This window comes from Rhipicephalus microplus, chromosome X, assembly GCF_043290135.1.
Source record: "Rhipicephalus microplus isolate Deutch F79 chromosome X, USDA_Rmic, whole genome shotgun sequence".
Classification (NCBI taxonomy): Eukaryota; Metazoa; Arthropoda; class Arachnida; order Ixodida; family Ixodidae; genus Rhipicephalus; species Rhipicephalus microplus.
The window spans coordinates 320037678-320063283 of NC_134710.1; the positions used below are offsets into that span (position 1 = coordinate 320037678).

Genomic DNA, 25606 nt, shown 5'->3' on the forward strand with positions numbered 1-25606 from the left:
TTTGGTTCAGCAAGGCTTTATTGAACACTAAGAACCACTGGCACAAACTGCTACCACTGCAGATGCTTCATGTGGTGCCGCATGAAGCACATTGCTGAGACAGTCTTTTGAAGCACTGCCTTTGTAGTGTCCTGAAGAGAAATCGCACACTTCACGGAGAAAAGAATGGAACAAACCAAAACCGGGCCTGCATCCCAAGGCACTCGCACGAACTGCACAGCAGGCAAGCCCGCAGCTGCAACTCCCGACGCAGCAGGCACTCCCACGCAGCGTCACGGCAAGCCCCGCCTGTTGGCAAGACTGTCAATTTCCCAGTCAGGAGGGGTACCCCATAGAGTTTTGCAATAGTGCACCAGAGGGAAACCTGCTGTATGTGTGCAAGTTGCAATGCATGACACTTCATCCAGCATGGAAATGATGGGTTGTACAGGTATGCCTAAGCTTTGTTCTTTGGCTACGTGGTGCCAGCTGCCACTCAGTCACAAGACAAAGTTCGGCAAAAGTTCAGAAGTCTCACTGAGCCTTTCGAGTCCACCAATTCAAGTCTACTCACGAGGTTCACAACAGGTAGTTTTTCTGTCCGAAACAAAAGCCTAATGCACAATCAAAAGGCCACAAGTGTGTTTGAAGACACAAACTAGGCTAGTCCAATTACTACCAATCATTCCCACGACAGCTGGGTTATCGCATTGCCACAGTTCTCTCTAGTGAGTATTGTAGGAAACTCTATGGAGTACAGGCTGGGCCCCTCTGAAACCAGTATACTTACGCCGGCTGGACAGCAACCGCGCGCCGCTCCGTCCGCACCGACAGTCTGAAAATGCCGCCTTTTGCCGGCCGCAAACTGGAACGCCGCCCATCCACCGCAGAAAAAAAAAAGGTGCACCATAACCTCGCCCGTCCTTGTTCGCTACGGCTTGAAAGGTTAAAGCCAGAAAGCCATGTGTGTAACCTCACTTATCGCTAGCAGATCTTAATCGAGAAAAGTGGGATCTAACGATTTTAGAAGGCTAAACGAAACACTGCGTTTAAGGTTCAACGTCTGCTGCAATAAGCTGTCATTTTTTGTAGTTCGTACGTGTAATTATCTTAAGGGGGGACGCGGGTCTTAGAATGGTGAAAAATGGCCAAAACGAAGATTTTGAGTAAATGTGATATTTGAAATTTTGAGACCTATAAGCACGTGTCCTCAAATTGTGAACGCTGAATTCGACCAGTGAATGGATTAAAATTGATTATCAAGTCACCACGGGAGCCACAAAACAACCCACGGCAGGTCGAATTCGGTCAAAAGCGCCGCCAGCAAGGCAGTCGGCCGATCGCCACCATCTTGGGCTTGTTTTGAAGCTGATTCCTTTGTGCACATTTTGCCACCCTTCAAAATGGCGTCGCTTAAACAGAACGGCTGCCCTCGCCCCTTTTCAGGAGCCCCCTGCTGGGCCGCTGATAGGCCGGAGCACGCGCGCACTAGACGAGCCCCCTGTTTCTCGCTTCCCATTGCGGCCAAAGTTGCCCGCACTTTTTTTTTTTGTATATTGTTCGTCAGTCGCCGGTTCCCTTAGAAGTGTGGCAGCTTGGGCTAGTTGGTATGGCATGACGATAGTTATAGCGTGAGAACAAAACGACGACACAGAGACAAGAAGCGCTCGTATGTTTCAAGTCCTTCTTGTCTCTGTGTCGTCATTTTTTTCTCGCGCTATAACTATCGTCACGCCGGTTCCTGTTCACGCACGTTGTTAGTCTCCTTCCTGCACGTGCTACGCGACCGGCGCACCGACTTTCCGTCTTTTGCCGGCATGATTGGAGATGCTCGTCTGAAGAAGAAGACGCGCCAAGCGTACCGCAAGAAACGGAGGCGCCCCTGGAACGCCCGCCAAAAGAAAGCAGCCGATTTCGCCCGATGCCGCCGAAGCGGCGCATTCCGACGACGGCGCGCAGCCGCTTGTGTCCAAAGTGGTGCACTCTCCTGTGCCTTGCACAGCACCCCATCGGATTGTGTCGTCGTTGGATCGTCATCTTGCACTTCCAGCAGCATCCTAGACCACATTGACATGGCGTTTTATTCGGCGGACGTGTTTGCGGAGTGCGCGAGAAATGCAGCGGGCTTGAAGGCATCACTCGCATGGCACTGCGCGACGCAATGCAAGTTCAAGTTACTAGATATTGATCTGAAGGATGGTGGCAAAGAAAACGGGACAGAATTTGTTATTGTTGATATGGCGGCGATACGCTCGTTATTTGGATTTGTCGCGTGCCCAGAATGCGATGAAAGAAGCGTCACTATTTTAAAAACCAAGAAAGAGTACGGGCTGTGTTCGAAGCTCATAGTCACGTGCGGCAGTTGTGACTTTCGTGAAGAGCGTTTTTCGTCCCCACGTATAGCCGATGGCAAAATAAGGCTGTTTGAAGTTAATATGCGTGCCATGAAGGCCATCAACAGTATCGGCAAGGGAGCAACGGCTCTGTCGGACTTCTTCGCCGGGACGAATATTTCACATCGAGGGCTTCACCACAAGAGTTACCAAAGCCACATAAATATAATGAAAGAAGCCTGTTGTGCGACTGCTGCCGAATGCGAAGCGGCGAGCATTGCTCGCGTCAAGGAGCTCTATGCGGAGTTCGGCAACGCGCCCGTAAACGTCGACGTCATTTCAGACGGCACCTGGCTTACGCGTGGACATAGCTCGCATATATGTGCTGGCTGCATTGTTGAGAAGTATAGTGGCCTCGTGATAGACCATATCCTGCTATCGAACTTTTGCCTGGCTGGCACCACAGGACACAAGGAAGGAGAAGCAGGACATTCTGCCTAGCTCATTCAGCATGCCCCTCTGTGCTAGAAGAATGTTGATTGTAATGCTAGCCAGATGGAAGTGGAGGCAGCATTAAGCTTGTTTGAGCAGTCACTTGAAAAGCACAAGCTTCGTTATACGACAATGCTGTCGGACGGCGACAGCAGGACATTCCATGCACTCACAGAAAAAGAGGTGTATGGCTTCATAAAAGTGGCCAAAAAGGACTGCATAAATCATGTACACAAGCGTATGGGAGCTGCCTTACGTACCCTAGAAGAGAAAAAAGCTCAAGGTGGCTCACTCGGTGAAAAGGGCAGACTTACGCAACAAAAGATAAAGATGATCACCTCATACCATGGCTACGCATTGAGAAGCCACAGGAACGATGTTCCAGGTAGGCAAAAGACTCTTCAAGCAACTATGAACCACAACTGACGAGGCACCAAAGCATGACCTTTGCACTGAAGGCCTGAATCCTGGTGCCCTGAATCCTGGTGCAAATTTCAGAGAGCTCTTGCGAAAAATGAGACGCCGCCACCACACAAGGACAGCCTGCCTGATTTCATAACTGAGGCAATGGAGCCTGTGTTTAGGCGGCCGACCGACAATGCCCTCTTGGAAAGGTGCAGCGATGGGATCACCCAGAACCCAAGTGAGAGCCTGCACGCTATGATTTGGCAGCAGGCCCCCAAAACTCAGCATGCATCCTTGCGGAGCATTGAAAGGGCAGTTGCCGAAGCCATCAGCCGCTTCAACCAAGAGCAACGTGGAAATTGCCGAGAAGCTGGCAATAACTTGATGCGTCGCAGCCTTGAGAAGGACAAGGACAGGCTGCAAAAATCGCGATAACAGTTCAATAAAGGAAAGACTTTAGAAGCGTCACAAGCCAGCAGCGAACTCTGCTTACAGCCCTGGTCTGCTGGATTAGTCATGATGGCAAATAGTGAGAATTTTCGCAAAAATAAATATTCTTGGGTTTAGACCTAAACATTGTGTAAATCTTATTGTCTATCGAAGGACAACATTATAACATGATTTTTTTTGTGTTCCTTTCACTTGCAAGGCACTGGAACGACAACAAAGTAAAAAAAATAATTCTCATGCTGAGTCAATGACTATATTATAGTTATAGAACAGGCTGTGAACAGTATTCTGGATGAGTACAGTGAAATTTAGCATGGCAATTTATTCTATAATATAGAGCTACAGAATCATGTCATTAATATCGCTGTAGCTTCACTTTAGCAAAAGTTAAAGTTGCGAAAAACTTCAAACGCGTTTTTCTCAGTTCGATGTTTTTGCACATTGCACTCGGCCATTCGGGGTTTTTCCTATGTTAAACTTAAGTGAATGCCACAAAGTTGGTATCATTTTATTCGTCTTGACATGATCTAGGAAGTGATGCTATTTCTATTTCTTTAGCATGACTTAAAAATTATCTTTGAAAATTTTAGTGAGAGAAATTTATTGTAGTAAAGTGGCCATACGTGTTTGTCAGTTTTCTTGCTTTTAAAATGCCTTCAAATGGATAAAAATAGCATCACTCCCTACAGCAAGTTTCCAGCATTGGGATTATGCATTCACTTTTTGGATTTAGCAAGAATAAATTGATATGAAGTCCCATAAGAAGTATGCAATTAAGATTCAGACCATATTTTCTAAACCACTTGAAATATTAAGAAACAAATTAGAGATTTGAAATCAGCATGAAAAACTAGCTTAAGTAGTGAAGTTTAGTTAAGATTGAGCAAAAAATTTAAAAAATTTGAGAACCCACGTCCCCCTTTAAGATGCTGCAATTTTTATCCAAAACTTTACACAAGTGATATTTAACTACAAATTTAAGCCCTAACACAATATTAGCTCATCTTACTCAAAATTACCAGCCAATCAGATTAGTATTAAAGAAATAGAGCTCAGCAACTCGTTAAATGCAACTATACTTTCAAGAGCAACCACAGCACTCTGATAGTGAGACTAAGGATATTTAACGAAATGCAGCAGCTGAATTTTGCACGCAAGTTGCATGATATTGGAAAGTTTCATAGGTTGAAAGCAGCGCTACTGCACAACTCGTTCAGTGCTCCCCTACGCCTACATAGTCTTGTCGTGGCCAAGCAAGCCGATTTCTGAACAAGTGGCCGGAGGAGGAGCATAAATGTGGAAACGAGGAATTGGGGCAGGGTGTGATGCCTGCAGGTGAAGAAAGAAGGTAGAAGACAGAGACAAAAAATGAAAAAATATAATAGGAGGAAAAAACCCGGAATGATCGCAAACACGACGTGCAGCCCGGCAGCACATCTCCGCCCGAAGCCGGCACAGGCTGCAACCAGTCACGGCAGCAGCAGCAACGCAGCATACGATCAACCACCGCCTTTCCAACACCCTCGCAGCTCAGCGCCTGCAGGGATGACAGGGGGCACAACCACAGCACAAGTCAGCAGAGAAGTGCTCTTTCGAAATCCCAGCAAACGATCCCAACAACCCAACAATCCCACCCCACGTATCCGACAAGAGCACAACAGCCCGTGGCAGCCATTCTTACACAAACTTTCATAACAAATACTTTTCAATCGAATGTTTCATTCAATGTTGCATTCACAGGAAGAGTCTGGCATAAATAGTTTCTCAGGCCAAAGTGTTTTGCTGCTTGTGCTTAAGTTTCTGCACCTTTGCCGTCTTCAAAAATGTTGATGTCAGAAGCTTTCTACAATCACATTTACAGATAACCACGCCCCCCTGCTATATCCAGCAAACGAGGCTGTAACGGCCGAGTGCTGTCAATGCAGACATACAGTGTCCTCTTCTTTATTGAGCTGTGTGCCCGTGCTAGCTTTTCACCGCCTCACAAGTCCACTCTACGGAAATGTTCATTGTGGGGCGGCTGTACTTCATTCTACCTTGCACATTTAATGTCATATCCTGCTTGCTTGTGAATATACTTAGCAAGATTGAGATGTAGAAAACTGTAGTTTTCCCACTAAAGATGCCAGTTTACAATCTGTATTGGACGAGTTTGATCGCATTTGCCAACCAAGATAGCTGCCAAGCAGCATGCGTCGAACAAGAATGCCACCTCTGTCTGGACACTAGTTCTCAAGTGAAAACTAGTGCATCCAGCTACCATCTGAAGTCTATGTATTTATCCCGCATTTGGCCCCTCGAACTATTTATACCAGACTCTCAGCCATAAAATCCTCCCCATATTAAGATTAAGAGAATATCAGCCGTCATGCAGACACTGCAGAATCAGGGCGTAGATGAAGTATATATAAACATTCTAGAAGAAATCTACAGGGGATCAACTGCTACCATAGTGCTTCATAAAGAAAGCAACAGCAGGGGGACACAATCTCCCCAATGCTATTTACGCGTGCTCACAGGAGGTTTTCAGAAGCCTAGAATGGGAACAGTTAGGGATAAGAGTTAATGGAGAATACCTTAGTAACTTGCGCTTCGCCGATGACATTGCATTGCTGAGTAACTCAGGGGACGAAGTGCAACTCATGATTACGGAGTTAGACAAGGAGAGCAGAAAGGTGGGTCTTAAAATTATTCTGTAGAAAACGAAAGTAATGTACAACAACCTCGGAAAGGAGCAGCGATTCGAGATAGGTAATAGTGCACTTGAAGTTGTAAAAGACTATGTCTACTTAGGTCAGGTAATAACCGCAGAGCCTAACCACGAGATTGAAGTAACGAGAAGAATAAGAATTGGGTGGAGCACATTCGGCAAGCACTCTCAAATTATGACAAGTAGATTGCCACTATTCCTCAAGAGGAAGGTATATAACAGCTGTATCTTGCCGGTACTTAGCTACGGAGCAGAAACCTGGAGACTTACATAGAGGGTTCAGCTTAAATTGAGGACGACGCAGCGAGCAATGGAAAGAATGGTAGGTGTAACCTTAAGAGACAAGAAGAGAGCAGAGTGGATTAGGGGACAAACGGGGGTTAAGGATATCATAGGTGAAATAAAGAAGAGGAAATGGACATGGGCCGGGCATGTAGCGCGTAGACAGGATAACCGCTGGTCATTAAGGGTAACTAACTGGATTCCCAGAGAAGGAAGGCGGGTTAGGGGGAGACAGAAGGTTAGGTGGGCAGATGAGATTAAGAAGTTTGCGGGTATAAATTGGCAGCAGCAAGCACAGGACTGGGTTAACTGTCGAAACATGGGAGAGGCCTTTGTCCTGCAGTGGACGTAGTCAGGCTGACGATGATGATAAGATTTCTATAGCGTGCAAACACCACTAACATAACTGGCATAGTGTAATGCTTGGAGCCCTGCAAACCCTTGGGTGAAGTTTTGGACCGTGAAGATACGCTGCATGCAACACATGAGTTGTTGCATTTGCATGTTAAAGCACTACCAGCAACGCAGCACTTTCAAGAGGTAGAGGCAATGCAGCTGTGACAAAGCCTTAACATCCGACATCCAAAGTTATTGTGACGTGCAAAGTACCAGGTCAATACTGAGCCCATTATTCAGGAAAGCTCAGTATTCCCTACTACAAAGAAAAGGAATAAAAGTACAATTACAATGCAGATGCTTGCTTGCACTGCTCAGAAAAATAGATATACATTCATGACGATTTTTAATGGTCACTATGCCAATGAGAGATGCACACAGGTAGTAGGTACTAATTTGAAAGCAATGGTAATGAAGAAATAAATTAATTTACAGTCAAAAATGACAAGGCAAAAATTAAACAAAATTCCTCAAGAATTTCCCCTACCTTGACTTTTTATCTATTCTCAACAGGAGCAGACACTTTGACAGGCACTGCATTAACTATGAAAATATAAAAGCCACTTCGCAATACGCGTGAAAAAGGGAAGCTTGGGGATTGAAACTTGACAGTAGAGGTTCTTGTGAAGACAAAGCATGAAAAGGCTGGAAAGAGCAGGTAACTCTTAAGAGAAGGCGCACAGAACACACACATACATCAAATGACAAGCAACTTTCCCATAATACAACCCAGCCTAGGATGAATACCCTCAGCGAGGACTCTCACGTGCCTCAGTTGGAGTCCTGCGACTTGAACCGCGACCGGTCCCCGCTTCTGAACTTCTCCCTGCCTGCCTCGTCAGACTCTCCTTGCGCTAAGCTGCCGCTCCGCCTCGGACTGCGCGACTGAACGGGACCGCTAGTCCTCTCTGCGCTCCTCTTGTGGGCTGCGGGATGCACTGCGCATGCGGGAGTCTCCGTTCACCGCCGGACTGTGGCTTCTATTCCGTGGCTCGCTCTCCTTGCGACTTCGGCTTCTGTGAGACTTGCTCCTGCTCCTTTCCTTGGACCTGGAACGGCTTCGTTGCTTACTGGGGCTCTGCTCCTTGGACTCGCTGCGCTTCTTGCTTCGGCTGCGACCTTTGGACTTAGGGCGGCTGCGATGCTTCGAGGAGCTGCGTTCCCTCGACTTCGAGCGGCTGTGGCCTCTCTCGCGGCGTCGAGAGCGGCTCCGCTTCCTTGACTTGCTGCGGCTCTTGCGCCTGCTACGACTGCGGCTCTTTCGCCGGCTTCTGCTGCGGCTTTTCCTGGCTTTGCTTCGAGAACGCCGGCGATGCCTTGATCGGCTTCGGGACCTGGAGAGGATACAAGACCAAGAAACATTTTGGTGTCCATGCGCACCTAATTCTAGAGAAGAACATGAGCGTGGCTAAGCAATGCTACGTCTGTCTTTAAAGACAAACTACGGCGATTTTTTTAACCATTATAGGATAATGATGCTATTTATGTTCCTGAGACACTCTTGTCACGTTCTCGATAGCTGAAATGCTCAACAAATCCGAAAATCATTATTGATTACTGAAAAACCGCAATACCGAAACCCAACAGAATGCTCTTATACGTGCAACATAATTATTTGCCTGAACCATCTTGAGTGCGCATAATGCCCGTCAGATGGCACTACCTGTCCCTGCCGTCCGTGGTGATCGGCTAAAGCACTTACGCGGTTATGGTGGATATATGGCGAATCGTGTGTGGCTCACACACACTAAGCTACGGAGCAGAAACCTGGAGACTTACAAAGAGGGTTCAGGTTAAATTGAGGACGACGCAGCGAGCAATGGAAAGAAAAATGGTAGGTGTAACCTTAAGAGACAAGAAGAGAGCAGAGTGGATTAGGGGACAAACGGGGGTTAAGGATATCATAGGTGAAATAAAGAAGAGGAAATGGACATGGGCCGGGCATGTAGCGCGTAGACAGGATAACCACTGGTCATTAAGGGTAACTAACTGGAGTCCCAGAGAAGGCAAGCGAGATAGCGGGAGACAGAAGGTTAGGTGGGCAGATGAGATTAAGAAATTTGCGGGTATAAATTGGCAGCAGCAAGCACAGGACCGGGTTAACTGGCGGAACATGGGAGAGGCCTTTGTCCTGCAGTGGACGCAGTCAGGCTGATGATGATGATGGTGTGGCTCACAACGCGGCACCTGTTGCCACCTATCACACGGCCACCGACGCGGAAAAAAAATCTCACGCTCAACCAATGAAGCGCCTGCCGAAGTCCATGGCAAACAGACACTAACGTGGCACGCCAATTCCGACACCTCCGCCAGGCGAAACGCATGTCCCATGCACAATGTTGCCATTAATTTTGGCAGGAGAGATGAGGGTTTCGAGACAAGCCATAAAATTCATTTGAAAAGAATCTGCAAAACTCTCAAGCCTGCACTTTGGCATGAATGGTGCAAACGAGCAAATGAATGTACTCGGGGAATTTCATTACCATCCATCGAACCCGAAATATCTCCGAAGTTGGCTTTTTTTGAGCATGGTTAAAAAACACTGCCGACCAGTAGTAGTGGCTTCCGAAAACATAGCACAGCAAGCAGCGTGGAGTTTTGGCACTCTCTCTTCTATCTACAAATGACCCTACTGGCTCAAAATCACAGGTCTCAGGCCTAGTATCAGCCAGTGGCTGATTCGAGCAAGGTACGCTTGGTGGTTACTGGGACTGCCACGGTAGGCCGCGACCGGCCCAGGTGCGCGCGCATGATCCCATGTATTCAATGAAAAGAGAAAGCGAAAGAGCTCGAAGTACGAGCGCCTGTGACCCATTTTGTTCCCTCGTGCCATCCTTTCCAGGGCTTTTGTTAATACGAGAAAATGCGACAAATATTTGCTACGGTGAATTCACAAGGCGAAAAGCTCCTTTAGTGAACCCATCACATGAATAAACCGAAAGACGTTTTACGGCCAGATGGTATTATTTATGGTTGACTATCCATGTGCATGTAACATGACCCTCATCAATTTACTACCTATCAGCTTAGCAGTTGGGTTCTACTTTATAAAGTAGCTGCATTCAAAGCCTGCACTCGCAGCACGTGCCTGGTATAATCAAGCCTGAAGGTCAATGACTCCACCATCCGAGAACATCGCAGAGTACGGGCTGAAGTATCCTCTTCTTATCGAGACATTCCGTTGCCACACTTCCTCCTAGAGGCATCTTTCCTGCTCTCCAAGTGGTGACTGAAACTTTGTAAACTGTTTTTTTTTGTTTTTATTCAATGGCTACGAACTCGTTAATAGGCACTTTTCTTAATTGCGACGTTAGCGGTCCTGCTATGCAGTTTGAAGTAACGGTGGCTAGCCATTTAGCGCGGCTTGCTTACGCAATGACGTGTGAAATGTTAAGTCTGCTCTCTCGTTATAAACACTCATAATAGACAAGCTCCAACACATTTAACTAGGACCGCGTCTCTGCTTGAACCACTAAATGTGTCGCCATTATCTGTTCAAACATGCAGTGCAGAGAAGTGCACTTGCTAATTATGAAAAGTGCCACAGAGGCAACAAAACTCATTTGTCCCAGCACGTGAGACAAATTGTAATGATATGCTTCAATAATGAGCCCGGAGGCAGTTTCAATTTTTTAAGAGCTCCTCAGAAGCCCCGTGATGTGAGCAGTCTACTTGTTAAAGTGACACTGAAGAGATACCACCGTGAGATTACCGCATCAAACACCGTGATGTAGTAAATTACGAAAGAGTTCATGGGTCCTATATAACTTCTACTTGATAGAAACTAAGTAAATTGTAATCTGCGCACACCATAGACCTAGCATACTAAGTTTCAAAAACATTTCCTCGAGCCAATGTCGCGAAAACACGAAAAATACATTTTGAAAATTCATACGCTGTTTCGTCAGCTGTTTGTAGCTTTGAGAGTGCTTGTTTCCTCAATCCTAAAAACTATGTAGCTTATTTAGCACGGCGATGGACAGAGGAGCTGGGTGGAGTGTAGAAATCAGCCAGAAGAGCTCGATTTACTTCGCCAATCTCGCCGGTGGCTGAGATTTTGTTCTTGCCACCATCCAACTGAAACAAAGTTACTGTGAGGCCTGGAGCAGCCACAGCATTAGGTGTTCTGAAACGTGGTCGCTGCAATCACTTGTGAAATAGCACATTGGTGCTGTCACAATGTTAATTTGTAACATATGAACTTAAACCTCGATATAAAGAAACTTCGGTTCTAACGAAGTAAATAAAAATAGTCTTGCAATAGATAGTGCATAAAAAATAAACCCTTATAACAAATTCTCGGATATAACAAAATGATGTTCGTGTAAGATGCAACTTTGTTATAGCGAGGTTTGAGTGTAAGTGACGTGCTGTACGCTTGACTAAGTTCTACGTGATCGGCAATGCTGCGTTCTCAAGGCATATAAATACCACGCATGTGCATCGAGGCAGTTATGAGTCTGCTACGTAATATGATTCCGGCAGTAGAGAGCTACAGTTTATCCGCCCACTTCCTATTGTCTGCGGATACATGGTTACCGGAGCTGTTGACGCTGCAGCAGCAGCCACAGAGAGCCTGTAGTGATACCTTGTGGCATTATGTGCAACTACAAAAATTTCTTTTCCCGTTTTTGTTTTTTTTCAATTGCATGGCTGCTCTAGTCGAAAATAGACAATGTAGTACGGTTGAACCTCCCTACCATGACACCAGACATAAGGACCATTTTTCAGCACACTTACGATTTTCCTCTGCTGCATATTGACTCTTTCGTTACGGTGCGAAAATGGTATTTTTCAATTGTCTAATAAAGATCGTTTTTGCCAGTGTGAAAAGAACTAAAGCACGCATTGCGGCATACCAAATTTAGCACAATGAAATGCTCTTTAAAAAAAAATATGTATGTTCTAGAGTAACAAATATATTTTGGCATGAATCCAAAATGTGAAATGTGCGACTTTTGGTTGCCATGTGATAAACAGCATGGTAAAAACTACAAATGCAAAAATATTCATAATAATGAAAATTCAAAATATACATTTTGAAGATAAATGACCAAGGAACAGTATAAAATATTAAATGTCGTATAAAATGTTCCTATCCTAATAGACAAAGAAAATAGGAACTGAGGTGCTGCTTCGTAGCTCGTGCCATGTGGTGAAGCATTGCTTGATTTTTCGTGAGACACAAGTGAACTCGTGCACTTTTCTCAGTGAATGTTTGCTTTTCTTTTTAATTTCGATAAGAGCCTCCAGGTCTTCTAGCAAAGATGAATGCCTGTGATGTGAATAATCCCTCTACATATCGAATGTCTAATGAACTTCGCTATTTCGTGTATCACCTCTTTCCAAGAGCCAGTTCACTCCACATAGGTTGGCATATGCATCCAAGCACATTTCTTAGCAGTTTGCACATAGTCTTAAAAAATGAACAATATTGTGCGCAGTTCGAAAACGTTTCACACTGCTCCGTAGTCAGAGCCAGGATGTGCTCTGGTGGCCTTACGTTGTCGTTAGAAGCTCTGCAGCCGACGCCAGCACACCGCTCCCCAGAGAAGTGTGGACCTCATAGGTAACCGGAGTAGCTATAAGATTGCACACAAAGGTCAGCAGCTACACACTTGCAACAGAGGAGACAAGTTGAGGTCGTAAACAAAACAAACCCATGGACGGCTGCGGATGTCCCCGGCTGACGCAAATCCTGGTCGCTATAAAATCTGAAGCTGAGGTGCTATCATCCTCGAACTCTTAGCTTATCCTCACTCAATTCAGGTGCGGTTGCAAAACAGTTTCGAGCGGCACGTGTGTTTTTCAGCACTACTGCACATCCATGTGCGCATGCTGATGACACCATAGGAGTAACTAGTGATAGTGGATGCGACTTTGTGCCTGATATAACAATACAAGCAAAACCAAGGCTGCTGGAAACTGGCTGAGGCCACCTCGACACTTTCAACAAGCGGCGGACTTTTGGAAATATTTTTTGTAGAATGAATTTCCCCGACTTTTCGCAACCAGTCTCTAATGAATAGCTGGCAGGAATATATAAGCAGTGGCAGATACTCAACTATTTCACCAAGGCTGTGGTGGGTCAAGATACGCCCAGGGGCCTTTGCAGAACCTTACAGGGCTACCTTTCGAGATGAGTAAGGAGAAAGAACAGAGCACCGGGTTGGTGTACCCCACTACACATAGGGAAAAACCGGAGGGTTCCCGGTCCGCACTGGGGATCAAACCTGGCAGCTCCCGCATTGAAAGCGGACTCGCTAACCATGTAGCCACTGCTGCGGTCCGAATTAAGGTCACCCTCTATTTTATATTCAATTTGCCAAGGTGACATAATCATGCATCTGTTAATGTCAGTGTTATAACGGCATCACTGGATTGTTATTGGGCCACTGTGCATGAATAACAAAGGAACCAGCAAGCAATCTACGGATAATGCAAATATAACATCACAAACTTTGCATCCCACCATGTCCATTAACCAATGTGGCTGTGTTTGTGAAAACAATCTACCATAGAATGTATTCACTGAGCAACTACCACTTGGTGGCGCCAGTGAGTGCGCCACCATAGCTGTTGTCATTCAGTGTTCTGGCATGTTTGGTCTTGCTGCACCACACTACGACACTGTGTTTAAAAAAAATAACCTTCGGGTCTAGCCTAACAATGACATCCATGTAGGAGACAACACATTTGGTAACTGCCGCGCTAGCACCCCTAGCAGGCAACGTCACACGAATACCTTCTATGGAGCCATGATGACGGAAAATGCGTTTCTCATACTGACTAACACTTGTCGGTACTAGAACTTTCGGCATAGAACAATTCGATAGACTCTTTTAGCTTGTCAGTGTATTATACATACAGCAACACTGAAGGCAGGGTAAACTGCACAAACACTTCAAAACTGTACACAAGAATAAGACTACTACGAAGTCTTTTTTTTTTCTTAAACTTTTTAAATGGAGCACATTTCACCTTGGCCAGATACCACGCACACTGTTCACAATACATAGTGTGCACATGCATCACGCAGTGCCTTTTCGTCACTTCCGAAATGCGCCGCAAACATGCCCGGGTACCTACCGACTCTCGTCGCCTACCCCTGCCGTGTCGTCTCCTCGTGCTTGCGCCCATTTAGTATTGCCTCACGATGCAAGTTTGAGGGCTGCTAATGAGGCAAGTTTATTTAGTAGTCCCCGAAGAGGGAGCAGAGCTTCGAGGTGTTTCTTCGCCGAAAGTTATTACCCGAAATTGAGAACGCACACTGCGAAAAGTACTGGCATGTTTGGCTGGCGCAGATTAACAAAAAAACTACTGGAAGAAACTCTGTGATATTTCCATCTTCAGGTGTCACTTCATTCCGGGTAAGTGCTATAGCCAAGCACTTACCTGCAAACATAGATAGCTTACCAAGATACTGATGTACATACAAACTTGTCCGCGACCACTGCGTGCACAATCACCGTGTCAGGGAGGCAGTTAAAATCGTGATGGCGACCGCGGAAATTCGGGTATTGCATTGAAACAAACTGTGAAAATGGATGCGAAACAATATTAGTTCCCTTTGAAGTATAGCCGATCGGTTCAAGTTGGGGGACAGGATTTTGAAAAGTTGGTCAATTAATTCCCTAACACGGTCTCCATCATTTTCAGGGACTCCACTGTACATTAGCGTACAAAAAGTAAAATACAAGGTGAAAAAGGTGTTAAAACATATGCGAAAAAAAGTGATGACCGGCACTACCGCGGCATGCACCACGCGAAGTCTATCTGCCTCGCATATTATTTTCCTCGCCTGTTTCCACAAATTTCAATCAATTCGGCTCAACATCAGCACTCTTTAAAACACTTGGGGGGACGGGGGGACCCTGCTACTTTGGTGGCGTGGGCCGCAGACTTGGGTCGCCGCTTGGGGGCCACGGGGTAAGGACGCACGTCGTACCGGCTCCACAGTTTTTTTAAGATTATCGGCACGATATCGAAGTTCCTAGCTCCATTTTTCACACCAGTGGACGACGGAAGTTCTGGAGATCTTCTTGACACCCCGTTTTGACAGGTGGGCTGCATTTTTTTGGTGCAACAACAGTGTTTTCTGGGTCGCCACGTCAACGCGGCAGCTAAGCTCAGCGAACTGGACGCTAGTGTCTTATCCGCCGTGGCAGTGTGGACAGCTAGGCCGAACGCGCCGTCGGAGCTGTTCGGAGCCCTCCGTTCCTCTTCGAAGGCCCGATTTATTCCAAAATGGAGGTCGTAACTGTGGATGGAGAAGACATATCACTAGAAGAGTTTGAAAAAGGGTCAGGCTGGTGCGAAGTGTGAAAAGGCGCCAAGACGCAGGTCGACTGGGAGCCCGGCGCAGCGGGAAATACACAGCGAGAGACGCCCTTCGGAGAAAAGGCGCCAGGAAACAAATGAAAGAATGAGCGAAACGCTCAACAAATCATCAAGGCGAGTCGACTGCCTAATCTGCCAACGGAAGACTATAAGGTCATTGTGCGGCTGCGAGGTGAACTTAACGTCTAAAAATACAGGATGGAACTCGTAAATTGCTGCTTGCCCAACGCTGCGGGGGTCGGCCGGGAGGGGGCTGTGGAAGACAGTATGTGCATCAACAACACGCAGAACATACTCGTCATCAGTACACCGTCCGAGGATCAAGCCCGGCAGTATGGAGCTATTACCAAACTACGAATAGGTCAGTATGGAGCTATTACCAAATTACGAATAGGTCAGCAGGAATTTGAGACCTGTGCGTACAGGGCAGCCCCGGAGAACACGTCAAAGAGACTTATACGAGGGGTGTCCAAGGAAGAGAGCCCAGAAGGCATCCTCAGCAACTTGGTCACTTCACGTAAACCAGGAGTCCTTAATGCAAAAAGAATGGGAAACATGGACAATATTATTGTGCTGTTTGAGGGGTTTCGCGTTTTGAGATATGTGAGGTATGGAGCAATGCTCGTTAAGTGCACGCTATACAGAAAACACTGCGATGTTTGCTACGGTGGTGGGAGACTTGGACATTAAGCAGATGTGTCCCTACCCCAACGACAAGGTGTGCAGCGTATGTGGAAGCGGTAATCCACCGCAAGATCACCGTTGTGAAGTTAAATGCAAGTTATGAGGAAGCACGGGCAGCATGCGCTGAAGCCTGCTACCAGTACAAGGAAGTCGGCGTATGCCATGACGAGGACAACACAACAACCAGCCAGCAGTCGGACAAGGACACTAACAGGCAAAACAGTGCGAACGGCACGCACGAGACGACTCCGCATCCTTCTCAAAACTTACTGGGGGAAAGAGTCTAAGACAGTCCAGGTCTCGCTCCAAACCGAGATCAAGATCAAGGCCAAGGTCCCACTCAAGAGCCACTTGAGGGAGCGGCAGTACGCAGGTGAACTTTGCAAGTGTGGTCTCCGGCACTGCTTCTCCAAGTAATGTTATAGGGTCTGCCTTAAAAAAAGAAATGATACAGATTAAAAAAATGTTAGAACAGATCACTAGAAAGAACCTAACACTTAAAGAAGAGATTACGCAACTGAAAAAAGAAATGCAAAGCTTCAGGAGGTACGCAACGCGGGTGCGACGCCTAACACTCCCTCTGTTAGCAAAATACCAACGCTTAATCGAGCCCCAACATCTGTTCCTTCGCAAACGAGTGGGGAGTCACCACCACTAAAAAGGAGGGCGCAGGAAGAGGCAGAAAAAGCCGGTAATTTTTCGATTGGTGAGGTTAAGGGATTGTGCAAAGAAATGTTTGATGAAATGCAAAACCAAATTACTTGCACGCACGTCGAAATAACACAGAGATTTGATGGACTCGAGCACAGGGCATTAGCGATAGAGAGCACGCCGAAGGACATTAGGTCGTCTGGTGCGGGGCCAGTTAAATTAAAACCGTAGAGCAGAACAGCCACAGTAGAACCTAGCAAGACCACCGGGGGGGATCCCATGAATAAGCATGGCGCCACGTAACCAGTACATTATTTGGCAGTGGAATTGCCGGCGGTACGGTAGGAAACGAGGGAACCTGCAGCAATTCGTGATAAACAGGGAGGCGCCAGATGTCATTGCCCTGCAGGAGAGCAGGGGGACGGCAAAGTTATCGGGGTATAAGTCGTATAGTACTTCTGGTGAGAAGGAGACTGTCACAACTCTGGTGCATAGAAACCTCACGGCTGTAGAGCACGATACCGGAGTGCACAGCATAGACCACGTCCTTATAGAAATAATACCCTCCCGTAAGAAAGAGGGAAGCCTCTTCGTGCTTAACATTTATAGCCCACCGCGACAGAAGCTCAAGTTTGGTCAACTTTTCCACAAAGCCTTGAGCATAGCGGAGAGACAGGCTCTCGTCATAGTCGGCGACTTCAACGCACCGCACGCTGCTTGGGGATACACTGTTGAGAATATAAAGGGACGCAACTTATGGGCAGACGCTCAACACGAGGGCCTTACGCTGATAACGAATCCTGAGGAGCCCACAAGAATAGGCAACAACGTTAGTAATGACACAACACCAGACCTAACTTTTACGAAGAACGTAGCAGACTCGCGATGGGTAAACACGCAGCAGAATTTTGGCAGTGATGATTATATTGTAGTTACAACGGTGCATGCAGGCCCTAAAAAAAACAAGGCACAAAACTTGCACTAGTAGAAAGACTATTTCCGCAAGATTCGAGAGGAGGATTCAGATTATACCATAGTAGATATAGAAAAATGGGTAGAGAAGCTCCAACAGAGTGTCAAGAAAGCCACTAAAATTGTTCTTGAAGAAGCGGGAATGGCGGCGATGGACAGCAAACTGTTGCATCTCTGGGAGGCAAGGACTAGCATCCAAAAGCCCTGGAAAAGACAAAAATACAAGCGTAATTTAAGAAAGAAAGCAGCTGCATTAGACAAGGAGATAGAGCTCCATGCGAATCGGCTGACCCAACAACAGTGGAAGCCACGTGTAACTTGATGGATAGAGAAATGATGTCAAAGACTTGGAACATTCTCCGAAGTCTCCTAGACCCGCAAAGTACACAGACTGCACAGAGGCGTAAGCTGCAACACGTAGTACATAACTATGCAGGAACAGAGGAGGAGCTCTTCCACGAGCTACGAAAAAAGTACTTCGCAGACGCAACAAAAGAACCACTTTCCGATTACAAAGGGCAGAACAACCTTATACTCGATGCTGATATAACGGAGGGCGAGGTTAGATTCGAGCTCGCTCGACTAAACTCGAGGTCTGCTCCAGGACCTGATAAAATAACTAATAAGACACTCAGGAACTTGGACGACGAATCCATTAAGGCGCTTACTGAGTACATGAATAAGTGTTGGAAGAGTGGGACTATCCCACGTCAATGGGAGACTGCTCAGGTTATCATGATTCCGAAGCCGGGAAAGAAAGCCCAGCTGGATAACCTTAAGACAGATTTCACCGACTTCATGTATAGGCAAACTCATGAAGCACGTAATCCTTAGGCAAACTCATGAAGCATGTAATCCTTACGCGTCTCACTACCTACATGGAGGAGAACGGACTCTTCCCACATCCCATGATTGGTTTCAGACAAACTATCAACGCAGGACATCATGTTACAGATTAAGCATGATTACTCGACGTGGGGACCAGATCTTTAGACTCTAAGGCTATTCTCGGCCTTGATCTTACTAAGGCCTTCGATACCATCACACACAGAGGCATATTAGAGAATCTTCAGGGACTGGGGATAGGACAGCGCACCTACGCATATGTGACAGCCTTCCTACCCGACCGCACAGCAAGAATTGCGATCGGAGAGGCAAGGTCTGAAGAGATTGAATTGGGCAGTAGGGGGACGCCACAGGGTTCGGTGCTGTCTCCCCTGTTATTTAATGTGGCGACGATTGGCCTACCCCCAAATTTGACCAGATTGAGGGCCTCAGACATAGCATATGCGCAGACGACATCACCCTCTGGGTGACAGGTGGAAGTGACGGCGACATTGAAAACATACAAGAAGCTGTTGATACTGTAGAGAGATATGTAGAAGGTAAGGGGCTAAAATGTTCTCCCGAAAAGTTGGAATTGCTCATTTATAGGCCCACATGTAGGGGACGCAAAAGCGTACAGGAAAGGCCAGACATCTTGATTTTTGCAGGGGGAAGTAAAATACCCATGGTAGCGAACCTGAGAGTTCTCGGCCTCTGTATATCTGAGAATGGGCACAATGGAGAAACTCTTAGGCTATTAGAGAACAGCGTCTACCAAACAAGCAGGCTGATCAAACGAATAGCCAACAAAAACTATGGTATGAAGGAACACAACTTGGTTCGTTTGGTCCAGGCTTTTGTAGTCAGCCGCATCGTGTACGTTGCCCCATATCTTAAACTACACTCAGCTGAACAGAGCAAAATAGATTGCATAACTACGAAAGCCTATAAACAAGCAATAGGTCTACCGTTAAATACGTCGAATGACAAGTTCTTGGCTCTAGGGTTACATAACATGCTCGCAGAGCTAATAGAGGCCCACACGATCGCACAGTATGATCGGTTAACCCAGAGCCCTACGGGCAGGCATATTTTGGACACAATTGGCGTCACGTACAATGTGCAACACGGGGTAAAAAAGGGCATTCCGCGAGAGGCAAGGGGGCATATCGTGGTACCTCCATTACCTAGAAAGATGCATCCTGAGCATCACCGCGCTAGAAAAGATAGAAAGGGCAAAAAGCCTACATAAAAAGTTCGGCAACGTCCGGGACGTGGTCTATGTAGATGCAGCAGAATACGAGAATGGCCGAAGCATGGTAATCGTAGCAACAAATATTCAAAGGGATTTTAACGTCAGTGGCAGTGTACAGACAGATAGGGCAGAAGTGGCCGAGGAGACGGCTATAGCACTAGCAATAGTCTCCACAAAAGCCTAAGTCGTGATCAGCGACTCCAAAACCGCTGTTAAAAATTATGCCAAGGGAAGGATCTCACCGGAAGCGCTAAGGATTCTGGCAAACTTTTGCGACGAACGGGTAGTTCATATTGTTTGGGCACCTGCTCACTCCTCCCTTCCCGGAAATGAAATCGCGCACGACCTGGCCCGAGAACTGGCCGGCCGAACAGGCGCAGCGCAAAGTCCGGGGGCGGAGAGGGACTGAATGATTAGTTACGAAGAGATCACAAAACGCTACAGGCTAGGAAGGGTCTGATTCCTCCCAGCACATACCTTGCTCAACAAGCAGCAGGCGACGGCATGGCGCTTCTTACAAACCAACAGGTTCCCGAACCCGGTAATTTTTCACTACATCTACCCAGAGATATACTCAGATTGGTGCAAGTTCTGCAATCAAAGAGAGGATCTTAATCATATAGTGCGGGCTTGCCCCTCAGTGACAGGGCAATATAAAAAATACAGCGATGGAGAGCAGTGGGAGACCGCACTGCTAAGCGCAGACCCAGAAGCGCAACTCGACGTCCATGAGCAAGCCGAGGATGCCGCCAGAGCTCAAGGACTCATGGCTGCCACCTAGGAAAAGGAGACAATTCTTCCACATCTTGCCTCTTTTTTTTTCTTTAATGAAGTTATTTCCCTTCTTTTGTAAACTTGCTTAGCTCTGCACGACTCGTTTTCGATGGGAGCTGCTGCGCTTCGCTCATCCACTCTTAAAATTGCGGCACAAGAGACATTGGGCTTTCACTTGTTCTTGGGCCACGCGATTTCTGGTGTTTGTAGTGAAAGCGAGATAATAGGCCCTCGTAGGTCGTGGCGGGCTGCCGGTGTACGCGGTGGCTGGTATAGGTGTCGCACATCTCAATTTTCTGGTCTTGTATAGAGTCAACAAACGAGACCTTCCTGATCAGATGATCTCTTTGAAGTACGACAACAAAAAACCACAATGCTTCCCTTTCAACATCGTACACAGCAACAGATGACGAGCCCCCAACAAACCGCGCTGCAGCACACGAACTGCCGTAAATACCCAGCACGGAGGAAGGAAAGGTAAGGAGAGGCCCTGACGTCGCTCGTGAAGCCGCGATGAAGCCGAAAGTGGGCCATATTGACTAGGCGAATTCTCCTCTCTTATTTACATGTGAATGCGAAGCAGATGGCGCGACTCCCTCTCTGTCTCCAAAAGCACGTGGCCTGCGCGCCGGTGCTATCCGAAACCAACGGAATGGATTTCAACAAGCTATCTTGCCACGATACGGTTGACGAAATCTCTGCGTATGGCTGTTGTACTCTTGCACTGCCGGTGTTTACGATAAACACGGCAAGTTGCATGTTAAGCTTTTTTCATTGATGTGTTCTTTGTGAAAATAAAGATGATATTTTGGACAGTGCCGCACGACGAACCAGGCAATGAAATTTGTACAGCTTCTTTCAGATCACTTTTTCCCCCTTTTGCACTTCTCTTTAGGTTTTATGAAATTTTCAGTCAGGCTGTGGGCTTTACACAACAATAAAAAAAAGAAAAAAATGTCTTCCCTGCAATAAACCCGGAGGTCCGTAATTATGCCAGCAAAGTCGGTGTCGGCGGAGCTTGTGTGCGTGGCAGCCCATTGAGTTTACGCCGGCCTCTTTGTTTTTGCCCCTCTTTTCCCCGACGTGCACCGATTCCTACGGATATCCCAAAGGCCATGATTTCAGTGAGACGAAAGAGAGGAAGACCCCCCGAAAGTGCGCGGGAACACGTCTCCAGTGTGATTCTTGCGCACTAGTAGCTACGGAGAACGAAGATTGATTGATATGTGGGGTTTAATGTCCCAAAACCACCATATGATTATGAGAGACGGGACCACCTACGGTTCTTTAACGTGCACCCAAATCTGAGCACACGGGCCTACAACATTTCCTCCTCCATCGGAAATGCAGCCGCCGCAGACGGAGACCAGGATCGAGTGAGGATGAAAGGTGGGAAAGTTAGCCGAAGGAATGCGTGAGAAAAGGTCTGTGGGAAGCTTCACACATCGACACAGCTGCCAAGGACGGCAGGGAAAGCCAGCCAAATGCGAGAGAAGATGTCTTCGGGATAAGTGGCTAGTCATTAGAGGAAAATAAAGAGAAGGCGCTTGTTTCTGTCTTCCTTATCTAGAACACAGCTCAGCGCCAAACAGGAACATGAAAAGCAAGATTAGATTACAGTCTTAATAAGGTTCTGTGGACCGCAAATGCATCGTCCGTTGTCATAAGAAGCAACGCCGCATAACTGTCACTAACCAGCAAGGCATTCATTGAACGAATTCTTGAGCACAGTCGTTATCTTCAATGATAGCTTTTCAGCATAATTTTGACGGACGCTGCAAATTCGGAGTACGTATACGCGCGCTCGTTCTGTAATTTCTAGTTCAGACACCTGGTTACAACCACCGCCGGAGGAAAATCGCATAGCTAACAATGCAGCACAAAGAATGGATGCTGTCGAACACCTGCAGTACGCCACAGTTAGGTGCGAGGCACATGAAAACGCGCACACTGCCGCTGGACTGCCTGAACGGTGCGACCGCACTACATCAACAATAAAAAAACGCCGCCATTGTGCCCAGTGAATATGGCCGCGCGTGACGTAATTTCCGCCACATTTTTTACGCCCTGCGTCGGCTGGGCATGCCCTCTCCTTACCTTTCCTTCCTCCGTGGTACCCAGGAAGATAGCCAAGGATGACGGGAGAAGGCGACAATGGAGGAAGTGACATCACATGAACAGTATGTATAGGGGGTATTCATGTGACGTCCCCACAGACGTCACATACTGCTCTCCGCCATTTTGGCGTCCTTGGATCGGTGGCTCTGGCGGCGACAGTGGTTCAGTCACCAACGCCGTGTTAAGATTGTGGCTGATTCCCTTGTGTTTTTCGCTCTTCGTGCGTCAATTACGTGAGTGGGATGGCGACACAATGCGACGCTTCGTATACGAGTACCTTGTGCGGCTCTGACAGGCAGCGCTATGAAGAAAAAATTGAACTGCGTGGCGTCGACCACTTCTCTCCCGGCATGCGATATGTTGCAAACTTCTACCTTTGGCCACGCGTGGACATATGCGACATCATGGATTTTCTTGTTTTGAGGACAAGTTTCGTGACTCAAAAGCAGCTGAAGGCGTATAAATCTATGGAGCTCCACAATTACGTGACCAGCGACTGGGTGCAGGAGTTACTGCTGACACAAGTCAACGCGGACACCGTCATCGTAATCACCCAAGTGAGCACTCGTCGAATTGCCAGATTTTGTCGCATTTTTATCTCCTTGTTAAAGTAACCAACTTGCTGAATTGCTAGTTTTTACTACGCGGCCACGAGTAGCTGAATTTTCATTTTTTCGCTGCTGTGTTGTATGCAGCCAGTTGCGAAGGGCGTTAATTTTATTTCCTCACTGTTTTATTTTGTACTCAGGTAAACCACTCACAGAGCCTGTCAGCTCCTCCTGTCAAGGCATGGATTTTGTCCAAAAGCGATGGCGAAGTAGCCGCAGCCCATTGCTTATGTATGGCCGGCAACGGCGAGGCGTGTTCTCATGTGGCGGCCCTGCGGTTTTACTTGGAGTACGGCGTGCGTCAGGAGACGGCGACTCGTGCACAGATGTTGCAACAGCTGGCTCCCGCCACAAATACGCAAAATCGAACACACTCGGTACTTGTCGGTGTCAGTCGATACCGGCCGGATGATCCGGGCGATCCACTCGCGACGCGACTTATCTGACAGTTGCCTTGTCTTCTCGCACTCCGTTGTGCGCACTTGCGGGACTTTGAAGATGCCTGGATCTTTGCTGCTGCTTGCAATTTTCATCTGTTTGTTCAGCATACGGCTGGAGCAACCGGCTATCGCACAGTAAACCGTTGTCGCACGTAGTATTAGAATACACTACCACGATAAGTTTGCAGAGCTCTCCCGTCAACGTGTTTTCCGTGCTCCGCTGCCTGACTGAGGACTGCAATATGACGAATTCTCCCATAACGCACCGCGCGCTGCGCGTCAATGAATACCCCCTGTACCTTCTCAGCTTGTAAATTGAACCAACCTTCATTTCATCTCCGACTTTTCTTAGTTACAAAACCCTCAATCTGTGTTATCAGCAGAAAAAATTGTACGCTGGGCAAAAGAAAAATATAAAATTGACTAATGAAGATGCGTGGTTTATTAAACAATGAGAGGGCACGAAACCGATGAGGAAAATCAGACCGTAAACAATGGCTTACGAAGGTGGGAACTTTGCATATTTGTGCGCAGCCTTTTCTTTAAAATAAAACGGTTTAATTTTGTTTCAGTAATTTTTCCACCACGTAACGAAGCAAATCCTTCTCACCTTCTAGATCGGGATCTTGAACGGTGTCGCCGCGACCTAGAACGGCTCCGCGATCGTCGACGTGACCTGGACCTTGATCGCCTGCGGCTCCTGAAAAGCAAGATTTGGAGCATGTGTTTGTCCCAACGGGAACTCCCTATGGACAGCTTTAGAGAACGGTGATGGGCGAGCAAGCTTGTTTAAAATGAGACAAGCCTCGACCACAGACTAGTTGGCAAACTATTAAATTTAGCCGTTTACCATTAACCCCTGTCTTTCCTTTCTGCAAACACAGTGCACTCAACAACAAAAAATCACTTGCGATAGTGATATCACTCCCGAACCCAGAGTTCAAGCGTAAACGCGTGAACTCTGGGTTCGCGAAATGATCGTGATTGCAGCATATTACAGCCCGATAATAAAAAGTAACGATCACTCACCTCGACCTGCGGCGGCTGCGGCTGCGCGAGCGTGACCAGCGACTTGACGGGCCGTAGTAGGACGACGTGGATTGGCGGTACGGGTCGGTAGGCCTAGCGTAGCGCGCCATCTGCACGCGAAGTTCGCGGCCGTCCATGATGTAGCCGTCCAGCGCGTCCATCGCGTCTTCGCAGTCGCGCTTGTCGTAGAAGCGAACGAAGGCGAAACCACGGCTCTCCCTGGTGTACGGGTGACGCGGGATGTAGACGTCCCCAACATCGCCGTACCTCTCGAAGACGCGTTTCAAATCATCCGGCGTGGTGCGATACGTCAGGTTGTCTACCTTCAGGGAGGTCATCCCGTCGATGGGCGGCGGGGTACGGCCGTAGCTCATGGCGTCACGGTAGCGCGATACGAGTCGCGACACTCAGAAGCCAGAGACTCCTTCAAGCGAACGGCGAGAAAAGGAACTGCGAAATTGCCAACACAGCGAGCGACGACTTCACTATACGCGTCCTTCCAATAAAATGGCACCACGCGAGTAGCAACGACGACTGAACTGGCCTGTGCTGTTTAACATGTCAATCTTCAGTTTCGCAGCTTACAAAAATAGAAGCAGCAATGTTTCTTTTCCCCTTTTACATGTTGATCTCATTGCTTTTAAAAAAATTTAAAAATGAAAGCAAGTTTTTGGAAATTTTCTTAAAAAATTACAGCGCTTTATCAGTTTCGGTGTCGAAGAGGTGTGATGTGAACATAAATGCACACCGCATAACCACTGTTGTTGCATAAAGTTAATAAAATTAAGCCTAATATATTCACTGTATGGTTGTTTTAACGATAACAAAACCTTATGGCCGCGGCCATAACGCCTTAATACGTG

The 25606-nt window shown here is 47.1% G+C and overlaps 1 protein-coding gene across 1 annotated transcript; it reads right to left on the reverse strand.

Moving 5' to 3' along the window:
• On the reverse strand, nucleotides 1-25283 carry LOC142776253 (uncharacterized). Its single transcript, XM_075879587.1, has 4 exons — nucleotides 24744-25283; nucleotides 24325-24414; nucleotides 7818-8381; nucleotides 1-5196 (listed from the first exon to the last, which is right to left on the reverse strand). Exons 1-3 carry the CDS (start codon nucleotides 25115-25117, stop codon nucleotides 7946-7948), a joined length of 900 nt encoding a protein of 299 aa, XP_075735702.1. The 5' UTR covers nucleotides 25118-25283; the 3' UTR covers nucleotides 1-5196; nucleotides 7818-7945.
• Nucleotides 25284-25606: the final 323 nt, after the last annotated feature.

What these genes read in the sequence shown, in the direction of transcription:
- LOC142776253 (XM_075879587.1), bottom strand. Translation starts at nt 25,117, where the DNA reads ATGAGCTACGGCCGTACCCCGCCGCCCATCGACGGGATGACCTCCCTG. An exon ending in CGCAGCCGCCGCAGGTCGAG is followed by an intron (nt 24,415 to 24,743) that starts GTGAGTGATCGT and finishes CTTGCTTTTCAG; the next exon opens with GAGCCGCAGGCGATCAAGGT. An exon ending in TCAAGATCCCGATCTAGAAG is followed by an intron (nt 8,382 to 24,324) that starts GTGAGAAGGATT and finishes TATCCTCTCCAG; the next exon opens with GTCCCGAAGCCGATCAAGGC.